This window comes from Pyrus communis, chromosome 3 (genome assembly GCF_963583255.1).
Source record: "Pyrus communis chromosome 3, drPyrComm1.1, whole genome shotgun sequence".
Lineage (NCBI taxonomy): Eukaryota > Viridiplantae > Streptophyta > Magnoliopsida > Rosales > Rosaceae > Pyrus > Pyrus communis.
The window spans coordinates 11967336-11978732 of NC_084805.1; the positions used below are offsets into that span (position 1 = coordinate 11967336).

The window sequence follows — 11397 nt, forward strand, 5'->3', positions numbered from 1 at the left end:
TGAACCTAGAAATGATCCCTTAAATCAAAACCTAAAGAAATTATGTTCTCAATGATTATATCTAAAAAGCTGTTTTCAATTATCAAATTAAAATATTAGATATTATGTAAGTGGTGGAAATTTTTTTTTTTTATGTTATTAATTTTTTAACACAAGAATCTCACCACTTGTATAGAGACCCGTGATGTATCATCGTGTGTTCCGAGTACATTGAAAAATCTCACATCATCTTGATTACTATTAGGAAACAACACCAAAAAAACCCAAAACCATGTTCTGGGCCCAACACCAAAAAAACTAAAACAAACCCTAACAACTTGTAGCCTCCATCGTTGCTGGAACGCCTCCTACCCACCATCTCAGACCATCACCCCAATAGACACTTGAGATTAGGCCATACATGGTCCCCAAACTGGATGAAAAGAAAACACCAACATCCTCGAAAGAGCACCACCGAAATCTCCACCACAAATCGAAAGAAACATGCGGGAAGAACTAGCCCGCAAGTACCAGTGCCAACAAAGGCAAAGAGAAGGAGTAGGTGGTGTGAACACCCAAGCCGAAGCTCTATGCACTTTCCGAAGAGATTGCAAGAAATGGAGTTGAAGATTTGTGTGTGCAGATCCGGGTGAGATCGATGAAATGATTGACTTTACAAAGAAGGGTATGGAGCAGATTGATCATGAAGGTGGGTGAAAAGGAGATTGGGCCAAAAGGACAGTGAAATCAGAAGAAAGCAAGGGTGATGGAAGAGACCAATCTAGCCAACAAACAGAGGAAATAACAACTTGAGGGAGAAAGAAAGGGAAACAAAAGAAATGAGAAACGAAGGACTGCCACTGACCCTAGACAGAGCTAGGATCGGCGGCTGCGAAAGAGAGGATGTACGAAAATACACTCACATACCAATGAGAAACACTCTCGGGAAGAGAGAAAGGCTCTCACCGAAAGGGAGAGAAAAGGCTAGCTAGCTGTGATATATGAATCGGGATACACAACTTTATTCCAAAGAATAATGTCAGAGAAATCAAACTTTTAAATTAAATTTGCAATTCAATTTTCATCGATAGAAATTAAACACATTAATTAATATTTAAATACTAAACCAATCATCTTCAATCACATCATTTGATTTACGAAATTTAATTTAATTTAATTTAATTTAAAATTTTGATATTCCTAACATCACCCTATTAAACAAATACAAACTGATAGACAATTAAAGCATAGACCGAGTTCTAAATCTAATAAGAACATTGGACACCCAGCATTAGCAGGGCCAACTCTTGAGAAGCTTCCACAATGTGACGCTTTTTTCGGGAGTTTTAATGTTGTTTGATTCTTTGAAACATTCAAATAAAACTATTGTAGGAGCGGTAAACCCTCCAACAAAGACGATCTGAATACCAAAATATTTTTCAGCCTAACAGCAACGCGGTCAGAAACACCAAATATAATAATTCAGTTGGTTAGAAATTAAAAAGAAAAAAAAAATCTAACTAATTGTATTATAAATATAATAATTAGTGTACTTGATCGTATATCCAACACACTAAAAAATTTCTTCTTAATATCATCACCTTATTAACATCATTATATAAATATATTGATACTAAATATGAATGCCATATCATAATATCTACGAAATATCCGTAACATGTGAACAACATCCCCTAAATATGAACGCTTTCGCCGATGAAGACGATGTCAATCAAGTAAAAGATGTCAGAAGAGGGCCCAGATAAAATCTTCAGGGCATCCATTCTTGCGGTGACGGATTTTGTGTAAAGCAAGGTTCCCAAGATCTCCATCGTCTCCACCATTTCGAATCTATTCTGTCACATACACATGCAAATATGTAAACTCAAGGCGCTTAGTATTATTATATCGTGATATTTTCTTTTATTTGTGAGTAAGAGATCTTAGGTTCAATTCACGTCAAAGACGAATTTGAACCATATTATTGCTAACCCATTGTGAAACTTAACTCACTCTTTTACCCCCTTAATCTAGATAATAGTGTTTGTCATAAAACAAAAAAACAAAATAAAAAAAACAAAAGGAAACCCACATCTTAGATCTCCACCATCTCAAATCTCTACTGCCACAACCATTGAAGACACTGACGCTGTCATTAAAACCATCGTCACTCTGACTCAGCACCACAATTCAACAGTTTTGGGTTTTTCCAATCCGATTGTAAGCTAACCCTCATCGCCATTTGGTTCGTTGGTTTAGATCCAACGACCAACGTTTAAACGCCGCACACAGAAAAACATTGCCTCATATTACAGTTGTGCGCACACACTCAATTGTCCTCAAGGGGGAGTCAGGATCAATGATTGAAGTCCATAAGCACAAGTTCCAAATTTATAAATACCAAATGAGTTTTAAAAAACACGAAGAACAAGCATATAAAGTGTTTATCTAGGCATTCAATAAGAGTGTCATATTTTGTTGAAAAATTAAAATGCAAAATAAAAATAAAAATTTTCTATTTCAGTGAGAGTCACAATCTAGGCGGATTTAGACGGGCTAGGTGGACACTTAAGCAGGTTTAAGCACATTTTCTTAATTTTCAAATGCCTAGGGACTAATTGGGGCAGTGGCCTGCCAGCTAGCGCCTAAGTTGCACAAGGCGGGAATTTTTATATCAATGCCAACAAGGATCAAGTTTAATCAAGTAATTGACTGCATCACATTACTAAATGCTAAACAAAGGAGTAAGGGCCAATTTGTACTAAACTCCGTAACACGAGTCCAGCCAAGCCAAGCAAAGCAAAGCATAACCTTGATCTTTCCACAAACAAGCCAGGCTCAAACTCAACCGATCCAAACTTAAGCACTCGTCATTTTTCATTGAAATAGAGTCCTTCAGGTTATAGGAAAGGAAAACAAAAATTCACATATGGAACACCGGTGAGAAGACGGGAGCTGTTTCATAGCAAGAACAACAATTCAGTAATTAAAATTCACAAACTCATTATACATAAGTATAGGGGAGCAATTTCTTCTGACTCACCCGAAACAGGAAACAACCCAAGCTCATCACCAAGGTACATAAAAAATTGGCCAACTTCTTGGATTATCCTTCAGGATTTTGCCAGATTTTCTCGCCACACAAGAGATCTCTCTTGCAAGGTGTAAATGGTTAAAATTATTCTCCTACAAGACCAAAACTTGAATCAAGCAATCGATTTCCTTCGTCTAGTCATAAGTCGGGTACCTTTTCTATTAGTTTCAGGTGTCTCGTTTTCTGGATCAAGATCATCTGATTGACGCTCCCTCTTTCTATTGTTTGGAGTAATAGCCTTTCGTTTACTGCTTTTCGGAGTCACCAATTCACTATCTTTCACTTCCCCGCTGCAGGAACCTGTCATAGGATCATCTGTCCTGGGTAACTCCTTGTTTTGAGCTCCAAAAGTTGTACCATCTTGTTCAAGTTGTTTTCCATTTGTTTGAGGCAAGGGCGTGCCATTTCCTGCAGCACTCTTATCCACACTCACTTTCAAACAGTGGCGAGCGTTTTCAAACCATTTGCTTACCTGCAATAATAGACCAGGTTAAAGAAATTATGATTTCATGTTAACACATTTATAAAATTAAGGGAACTTGTAATACTGATGCCAAGAAAACAGTCTGACCTGCTTAGCCATTATTCCTAGTTCTTGGGCCAGACTTTCCTTCATAGATCGGTCTGGATAGTGGTTTTCCTTGAACGATTTGGATAGTCGCTGAAATAACAGTTAACAATCGTTTCAAATAACCTCTAAAATTTTGGCAAATAAATAATAAATAAATAACCTTTATGATATTCATTTCTTCACAAAGAGAGAGAGAGAGAGAGAGAAAGAGAGCTTCGAAATCATAGAATAGGGTAATTTTCTCTTGCAAGATACCATTTTATGTTGTTTGATTGTCAATCTAGACTACACATTTCGACAAGATTAAACCTGATAAGATAAACTTAACAGAATTTGTAGTACATCCTGAAATTTACGTCCAATCTTTCATTCAGACGCATTTGCCAGTTGCCTGGCTCCCGAGGCTGGTCGACCAACGGTGTTTTCTTTACTCTCAATTGACTGACACAGGTATCTCACCTAGAGTTTAGGTTTAAACTTTTAAGTTTTGCTACATTTGAGTTCTTACACAAAAATTTCAAATAGGAGCTAACTGCATGCAGATGAAAGATTGACCGTTGACCAGTGCCACCGACCCCCCACCCCCCGGTCCAGTACCATAAGTACCCATCTTTTACAGGCTGCGTTTTATCAATTTTTGAACTCGTTCTCTAAATGCTTTATTCCTTTAAGGTGGAGAACCGCCATCTAGAGCTTGGATTTTTTTTGTCTTATCATCAGGTTGATAACATTATAGATTAATGTGTTGAATCTGTTGATCCATCAACATGGAAGCATATCAACCGACGAGGTTAATGATAATTTTGGTTAACCATACAACCGGACTCTCCAAACACATAAGAGTTGCACAAACAATTGTGATAGCTTACTTACATAGGAAAAAAAAACTAGACTAACGGAACCAAGGATAAGATGTTATAATATAAGAAAGGGGAAAAAAATAAGGACAAGTTTCAACTTCATATGCTAGAAAGAGTTAGAAAAAACTTGGACCATAATACCTGAGTTACAGCTTCCCCAAGTTTTCGATATGTTGATCTTGACGATCCACCTTTCTCACTAGTAGAAGCGGACTGAGTAGAGCCGTTACGTGATTTGTTCGACAAATTAATTGTATCTTCAACCTTTGACTTTCGACGAGCTCTCTTAGGAGTATTTTTATTTCCGTGAGGAGTCCTTTTAGGAGTATTCTCATTCTCATCTAGATCATGTTTTATATCATTTGTGATCACTCCATTGTTAATGTTTGACGAGTCTCCATTTGGTGACACCGTAGGAGCTTGTCCAGTACCTTTCTTCCTTTTCCTCGGTGCAGCAAAATCATTCCACTCTTCATCATCACTTGAATCAGTAGGAACATTTCCATACGTCTCCTTTAGAATTCATGGTAAATAGAGTAAATAGAGCAAACATAAGCAAACTAGTGACTGAAATAAAACAAGAATAAAAGAGAAACATAGTACGATACACAGTACTGAACTACTGATAACAAGCACAGTACAAACATTACCAACAAGGGAATGATACACAGAGACGGGAGTTAAAATTTATAACCTATTCATACTGCATAATAGATTTCAGTCACTTATTATTTAACTTTTTAAGGTAAAGGGCCATGGATTTTAAAGCACTGAACACTACCAGTCATTATTACAGGAGTCTAAATTTTCAGATTCACATGTGTAGTTCGCAACACCGACTATACCACAACCAAATCTTAAAGTTAGACAGGAAGAAAAGTAACCCTGAATGCTTGAAAGGACACGGTTTTAACAATCAAAGTTGTGAGGCCTAAAGTATCAATTATTACTACGTCTAATGGAGTAAAGATCGTATTCTCCAATTCAAACTAACCAAGCATACTGGGAAACTTGTGGAGTAGAAATAAATACCATACTACGATATTATATAAGGCAACAAGTGAAGGTGGTATGATCATAGAATCAAGATGCACTTGGAAAAGACACTCACATCATGCAGCTTTTTGTAGTCCAACCTTTCTATGTGCCTTTTCCCAGAAACAGGAGCTGCACCACCTTGGCCAGGACCCGACTCTAATAAAGATAATAACTCATCTTTTAAAGGTTGTGTCTTTTGCCCACGTCTAGAACTTTGTTTGCTGGAGCCTCTAAGAGGCCCACTTTCGTCCAATGACGTTGACTTGGGACCTTCAACATCTTCAGCAGACATATTATTGTCATCAAGAGCAGCTCCTAGATCCTCAGAGTCAGATGTAAAATCAGAACTTGAACTTTCCTTCTTATCATCCTCAATGACTTCAGGTGCATCAGGATTATAGTCATCATCTTCTGAATCATCAGAAGGAAGTCCTAAGTACTGCTCGTCATTATTTTTTGGAGTCTCAAGTCCATCAGACGCAGATGCATATTCAGATTCATCAGAGCTTGATTCTTCTCCCTGAACTTCATCATCTGTTTCTGGACCATCAGGGTCATAATCATTATCATCAGAATCATCTGATGGAAGTCCATGGGTGTGATCCTGATTATGTCCTGATGCTGCGGCAGCCGCTTCGGGAAATACCTTCTGCACATGAAATAGGAGTGTGATAAGAGACCAGAGTGTTTAAGCAAAAAAAAAAATACAAAAAAAACAAAAAGCAAAAAAGAAAGCATAACAGCTTTTGGCATTGACCTCCCAGCTGTCAGTGACAGAAAGATTTGTTCCTTGAGAGTCATTAAGCAAATCAAAGCAGTCAACTTTGCAGTCACATCCAGGGCATAGCCAACCCTCGTCGTCAGGTGGAACTGCCAAATGAATAATTAAGCAACTAAGCATAATAAGTAACAAAAAACAAGGGAGTGCTTGGCCATTACTGTCTTCACTTAATAGTGGTGGTTCTAAACAGAACTGGTGGAACCCACGGTCACAAGCACCATCACAGAGTATAATATCATTCTGAAGAGAAACGTCTTTGGATCCGCATTTTGCACAGAATATCTGCCCAATGATATAAATTTTAAAATACAGTTACACTTCATGTGCGAAACAGAAAAAATCAGAATCAGAACCCATACGTAAAAAGCACAAATAGAAAAACGTAACAGTATTGTCATGCGACTCATGCCAGAGGAAAAGTAAACCAGACGATAAATCACGACAAAGAAGAGAAATATAATTTTCTTAACAAGTGGAACAACTTAAAATTGAAGAATTCTCCTACATCCTCACTGTCAATCTGTCCTTCGGAATCAAATAAAGATTCTGGAAACATTCCTTCAGAACATAGCGAATCAAGACGTTGAAATAGATCTCTTATCTTCAACTTGCGTCGAAGTATCTCAAAAGTCGCTCTTTGAAGCTCCTTCTCTGGCTTCAGTTTTTCTAGGCTGCAAAATTACAAAAGCAGTCAGAACTCAGAAACCAAAGCCAAAGATATTACTCACCATAAAAAGTAGAAAATTAAACATGACCAAATTGCCGACAACAAAAAAGCCATACCACAAGACCTCAAGTATTAAAAAACAGATTTTTCTGAAACACAAATATCTAAATCCTCTAGCATCTGATAAATAAAGAAACCAACTAGACATCAAAATTACAAATGACTCTCTTCATAAAGAAAACGATATAGGAGAACTTATGCACCTGGATCCTTTCCAACCTTCACCGGAGTAAGCATCAATCAGAGATTTCTCATAGCTTATCCGGTTCAGCAAATATCTCAGATGTTTCCTGACTCTTGAATATTCATCATCTATGACTCTATTCCGTTGTCTCTGCTTTCTCTTCTTCCTTCTTTTATGTTCAACATTACTTACATTTGCAACACTGTTACTTGATTCAAGAGTTGCACTATTACTTAATTTAGGATGTCTAGGCTTCTCCCCTGTCTTCGAGCGGAGAACTCTGTCACTGCCAAGGGAAGATTTTGACATATATTTCTTCTTTCTTGATTTTGGTTTTTGCTTATCCTTGGGTCCATCCTTAGATGGCGTTTCTGTCTTTTCAAGACTAAAATTTTGGGTCACATCCTCTGGAAGTGGTTCCATTTTTTTATCATTAGAAGGACTCTTGCTTGCGCCTTCAACGGGTAGTTCCAAATGTCCAGTAGGGGGATCCTGGGTCACAGCTTCAATACAGGGCCTCGATTGTTCAAAAAAAATAGAGCTGGGTGCTGCTTCAGTAGTTGTAACTTCATTATTATGAGCAGGTAGAGAGTCAAGCTGATCTTTTTGTGTTTCTGATTCGCTATATACACTTCCACACGCAAATTCATTGGTCACCTGTAATGTAATCTGGTTAGAGCATGAAACTTTGCCAGTCTGACAAGTCTTTGACAGATCTTCAGGAGGCAATCCTGCTTGTTCGTTAAGAGAAGTCATGTTCACATTTTCACTAGATGACTGCAATTGTTCATTGCTACCACAAATGGATACTTGATCATTTTGTACACGATCTGAAGCAGAAGGATGCTTTTCTTCAGCTAGTTCACCAGATGAAGTTCCAAAAGCACAATAACTTTCCTGTTCCAACGGCCTTTGTTCAGAGCACGAAGTTTTATTGGTCGGGCTGTTCACACCCAGATCTTCAAAAGGCATTTCCATTTGATCAATAAGAGAATTCTTGCTCACATTTTCAGAAAATGATCGCAGTTGGCCCTTCACGGTACAGGGAGACACTGCAGTTATGGTTTGTAACGATTCATCTTGTTTGTATCCCGAACTGGAATGAGATATCTGTGTTGTAAAAACATTTTCAGCTCCGCTTTGACTACTCTTGCTCACATCTTCAGAAGGCTGTCCCAACTGTTCAAGATGAGAATTCTCAGTCACATTTTCAGATAATGACTGTGACTGCCCACCGGCATTGCAGATTTCCCGTAGCTCATTATGAACAATGGCGCAGCCAATGTTTTGTTTTGTTGGTTCACTACAATGACTTTCAGAACCAATTTCATGCATCTGTCCTGATGTACCTTCTTCTTGGCATTTTGTTGCATGACTGCTATCACGTTCTGGAGGAATATCCAGTTGTGTGGCATCAGCCATATTAAGATGGTAAGAATATCCACGGATAAGTATCAGTAACTCTGTCTGTTTGATACCCTGTGAAGAAATTGGTTTTATTTTTCCAAGGACTCGGCGTAGCAATGCTATTCAAATATCTAATCAGGATAATAACTGACCAACACCTCTCTCTACTCTGCTACCCGATCATATTTAACAAATAAAAAATCTTTTACATACAATACGCCTCACACAAAAATGACAATGCAAATACGATTTCCAACCATACAAAACTCTCGATGCTGTTGCATTGAATGAAACCAGACGCCTGCAAGCAAGAGTAAAAGATTATAAGATTGCCATTTGGACACCAAGCATACCACCCCACCCTCATTAATAGAGGGCGAAAAGAGAACAAGATAAAGACGTTTCTCATCCTCTTGACAAAAGGTTGAATTAGACATGGCGTTCCCGTAACATACCAGTGAAAAAAATCGTACTTAAGTATGTATGAATGGGGGAGTACAAGGCAGAAAGTAACAGGAAATAAGCAGTGACGAGAGAGTTGGGCGGAACATAAACTAGCTACGCGATGCAACACCACCCACACAGATCATGAGAACAAGGATTCCACTGAAACTCCAAAAACTCTTGTATTTGCAGTAAAGATTACGCAACCTAGACTATCGTAGCCTCTGATCCATTGTCCTAAAATTTTCTAGAGTGAGCTTATTCGGCACCACAAAACTCGCCGAGTGTGTACATACTAAATGCATCTTGCCTATATCTAATTAACAGTGAAGAGACAGGTTCTAATCTAACGCCAACATTGTTAGAGAACAACTATTTATTAGAGAATAAAAATAAATAAATGTTTCTTTCTACCTCAACCTCTGTTTGGTTGCCAAGAAACGCCGAGAAAATAACGAAAACAAAACTGCTTCAACTTATCCGCAGCTGAGCTCAATTCTTCCCCCACCGAAACTCAGTGAGTTCAGGCAACTTCTCCAACAATAACCAAAATTGGAGAAGAAGAACAACAACAAGACCTAAAGCATGAAGCGATTTTCTCAGAAACCTAATTTTTCAAAAAATAATAATTAAAGTAAAAAAGTAAATTAAGCTAAAAAGTTACCTGGTGAATCTAGTGGTTTCCCCCACTGCAGAGAGAGAGAGGGAGGAGAGAAAGGGGGAGGGAGGAGGTTGAGATGGGAAGGGAATTGGATCTGTGTTGTGTGGTTGTGCGCGGTCCCGACAGTTGCTCACGCCGCCGAGGGAAAAGAAACGGTTCCCCACTAAACACAGCCGTCTATAAATCTGGGCCACCGTTGCGCGCTCGCGCTCTCTCTCTCTCTCTCTGCTATTTTGTGCTTGCGGTGTGTCTGCCGTGTACTAAGTGGGCTGGGCCTTGATGAATAGAGAAAAGTGTTTGCTTATGTTGCAGGTGTAGTCTGCTATCAATGTCGTTACATGATTAGGCCCAAAACCCAGCATTGTATGGGTTGCCACCACAACTTACTCAACTTACGTATTCATATACCATCTCTAACCGAATGAGCTAAACATATTCCCTTAATAATTTATTAGTTTTAGTTTATACTTTAAATTTATTGCTTAGTTTAATTAAACTACCGTTTGATGTTTTTAAATCTAGTCATTGAATTTGAATCAATTATTGCAATTGAGGAGCTAATCCTAAAAAAGGGACGAAGTCGAGGGCTACATTTGACTAGTCTAATGTCTCTTTAATCAAATAATGATCTGGTGGGCTCCACAAAATTATAATCTAACCATCGGTTAGAAATTAGTTTTTTGACAAATCAAACCATTTATTTGCTTTTGGACATTTAACCATCTTTATTGAAGATGACAAAATACAACGAAGTAAAGAGTTTGGATTTGATTAACATGAATTCATTATGTTGCCTTCATGTCAGTCCCTTGTCTGTACGACAGAACCAAAAAGTTCTTATTCATTACCGGAAACAAAAATCTTTAATCTTTTAATTAGAGTTTTGTCCTTGTAGTTTTCGGAAACAAAAATGTTTTGAGCTTCTTTTCGTATTTCCAAGTTGAGTTTACATTAGCATTGTTAGAGATTTTCTCCATTTTTCTCATCTTTATATATAAAGTCAACGGCCTAATAAATAGTATTTTTTTGTGTCACAAGCTTCATAAAAATAAATGGACAAAAATGCCTCTCAAACAAAAAAACTTCAAAAGCAATTTAAAATAATCCATCAAATGTATATATAAAGCCAATGGCCCAATGAATAGTATTTTTTGGTGTCACAATCTTCATCAAAAAGAATTGGACAAAAACGCCCCTCAAACAAAAAACTTCAAAAGCAATCCAAAATAATGCATCAAATATGGCAGGGGTATTTTCCTCATTTTAACAGTGTTTTTTTAATTTATTTATTTTTGTACAGTTTTTTTTTAAATAATTAGTACCTTACAATAAGCTAGCAATAATGTGATTCAATCAGTTGTTCATATTTTCCCTATTTTTAAATATGTTCAAAACATCTTAAGAGGCGTGTAATGTCAGTTATAAAAAGGTCCTTCACATGCAGATAATAATGTGATTAAATTAGTTGTCAAATGATCTTTTTTTTTTTGAACAAACAATATTATCTATGTGACAACCCGTTCCAAATTTTACGTTTTTATTTTATTTTAAAAGCGTGAATTTACGAAATTGCCCTAGAGGTAAGGACTTTGACTTCTGTTGACCATCGTCTAGAGAGACGTATGACTTATTCTTTTAACATATTCTCGTA

The 11397-nt window shown here is 37.4% G+C and overlaps 1 protein-coding gene across 4 annotated transcripts; it reads right to left on the reverse strand.

The window, feature by feature from the left end:
- Positions 1–2507: 2507 nt before the first annotated feature.
- On the reverse strand, positions 2508–9954 carry LOC137729182 (homeobox protein HOX1A-like). Of its 4 annotated transcripts, XR_011067974.1 has the most exons (11): positions 9750–9954; positions 9500–9663; positions 7254–8942; positions 6829–6994; positions 6482–6605; positions 6300–6412; positions 5616–6191; positions 4646–5017; positions 3645–3734; positions 3023–3545; positions 2508–2934 (listed from the first exon to the last, which is right to left on the reverse strand). XR_011067974.1 is itself a non-coding variant. In XM_068468035.1 (10 exons), exons 3-10 carry the CDS (start codon positions 8654–8656, stop codon positions 3186–3188), a joined length of 3204 nt encoding a protein of 1067 aa, XP_068324136.1. In that variant the 5' UTR covers positions 8657–8942; positions 9506–9663; positions 9750–9954; the 3' UTR covers positions 2508–3185. The 4 variants fall into 4 exon arrangements, 3 of the variants coding, with proteins under 3 accessions (XP_068324136.1, XP_068324134.1, XP_068324135.1); XM_068468035.1 differs by having other exon boundaries at positions 2508–3545; positions 9506–9663; XM_068468033.1 differs by having other exon boundaries at positions 2508–3545.
- Positions 9955–11397: the final 1443 nt, after the last annotated feature.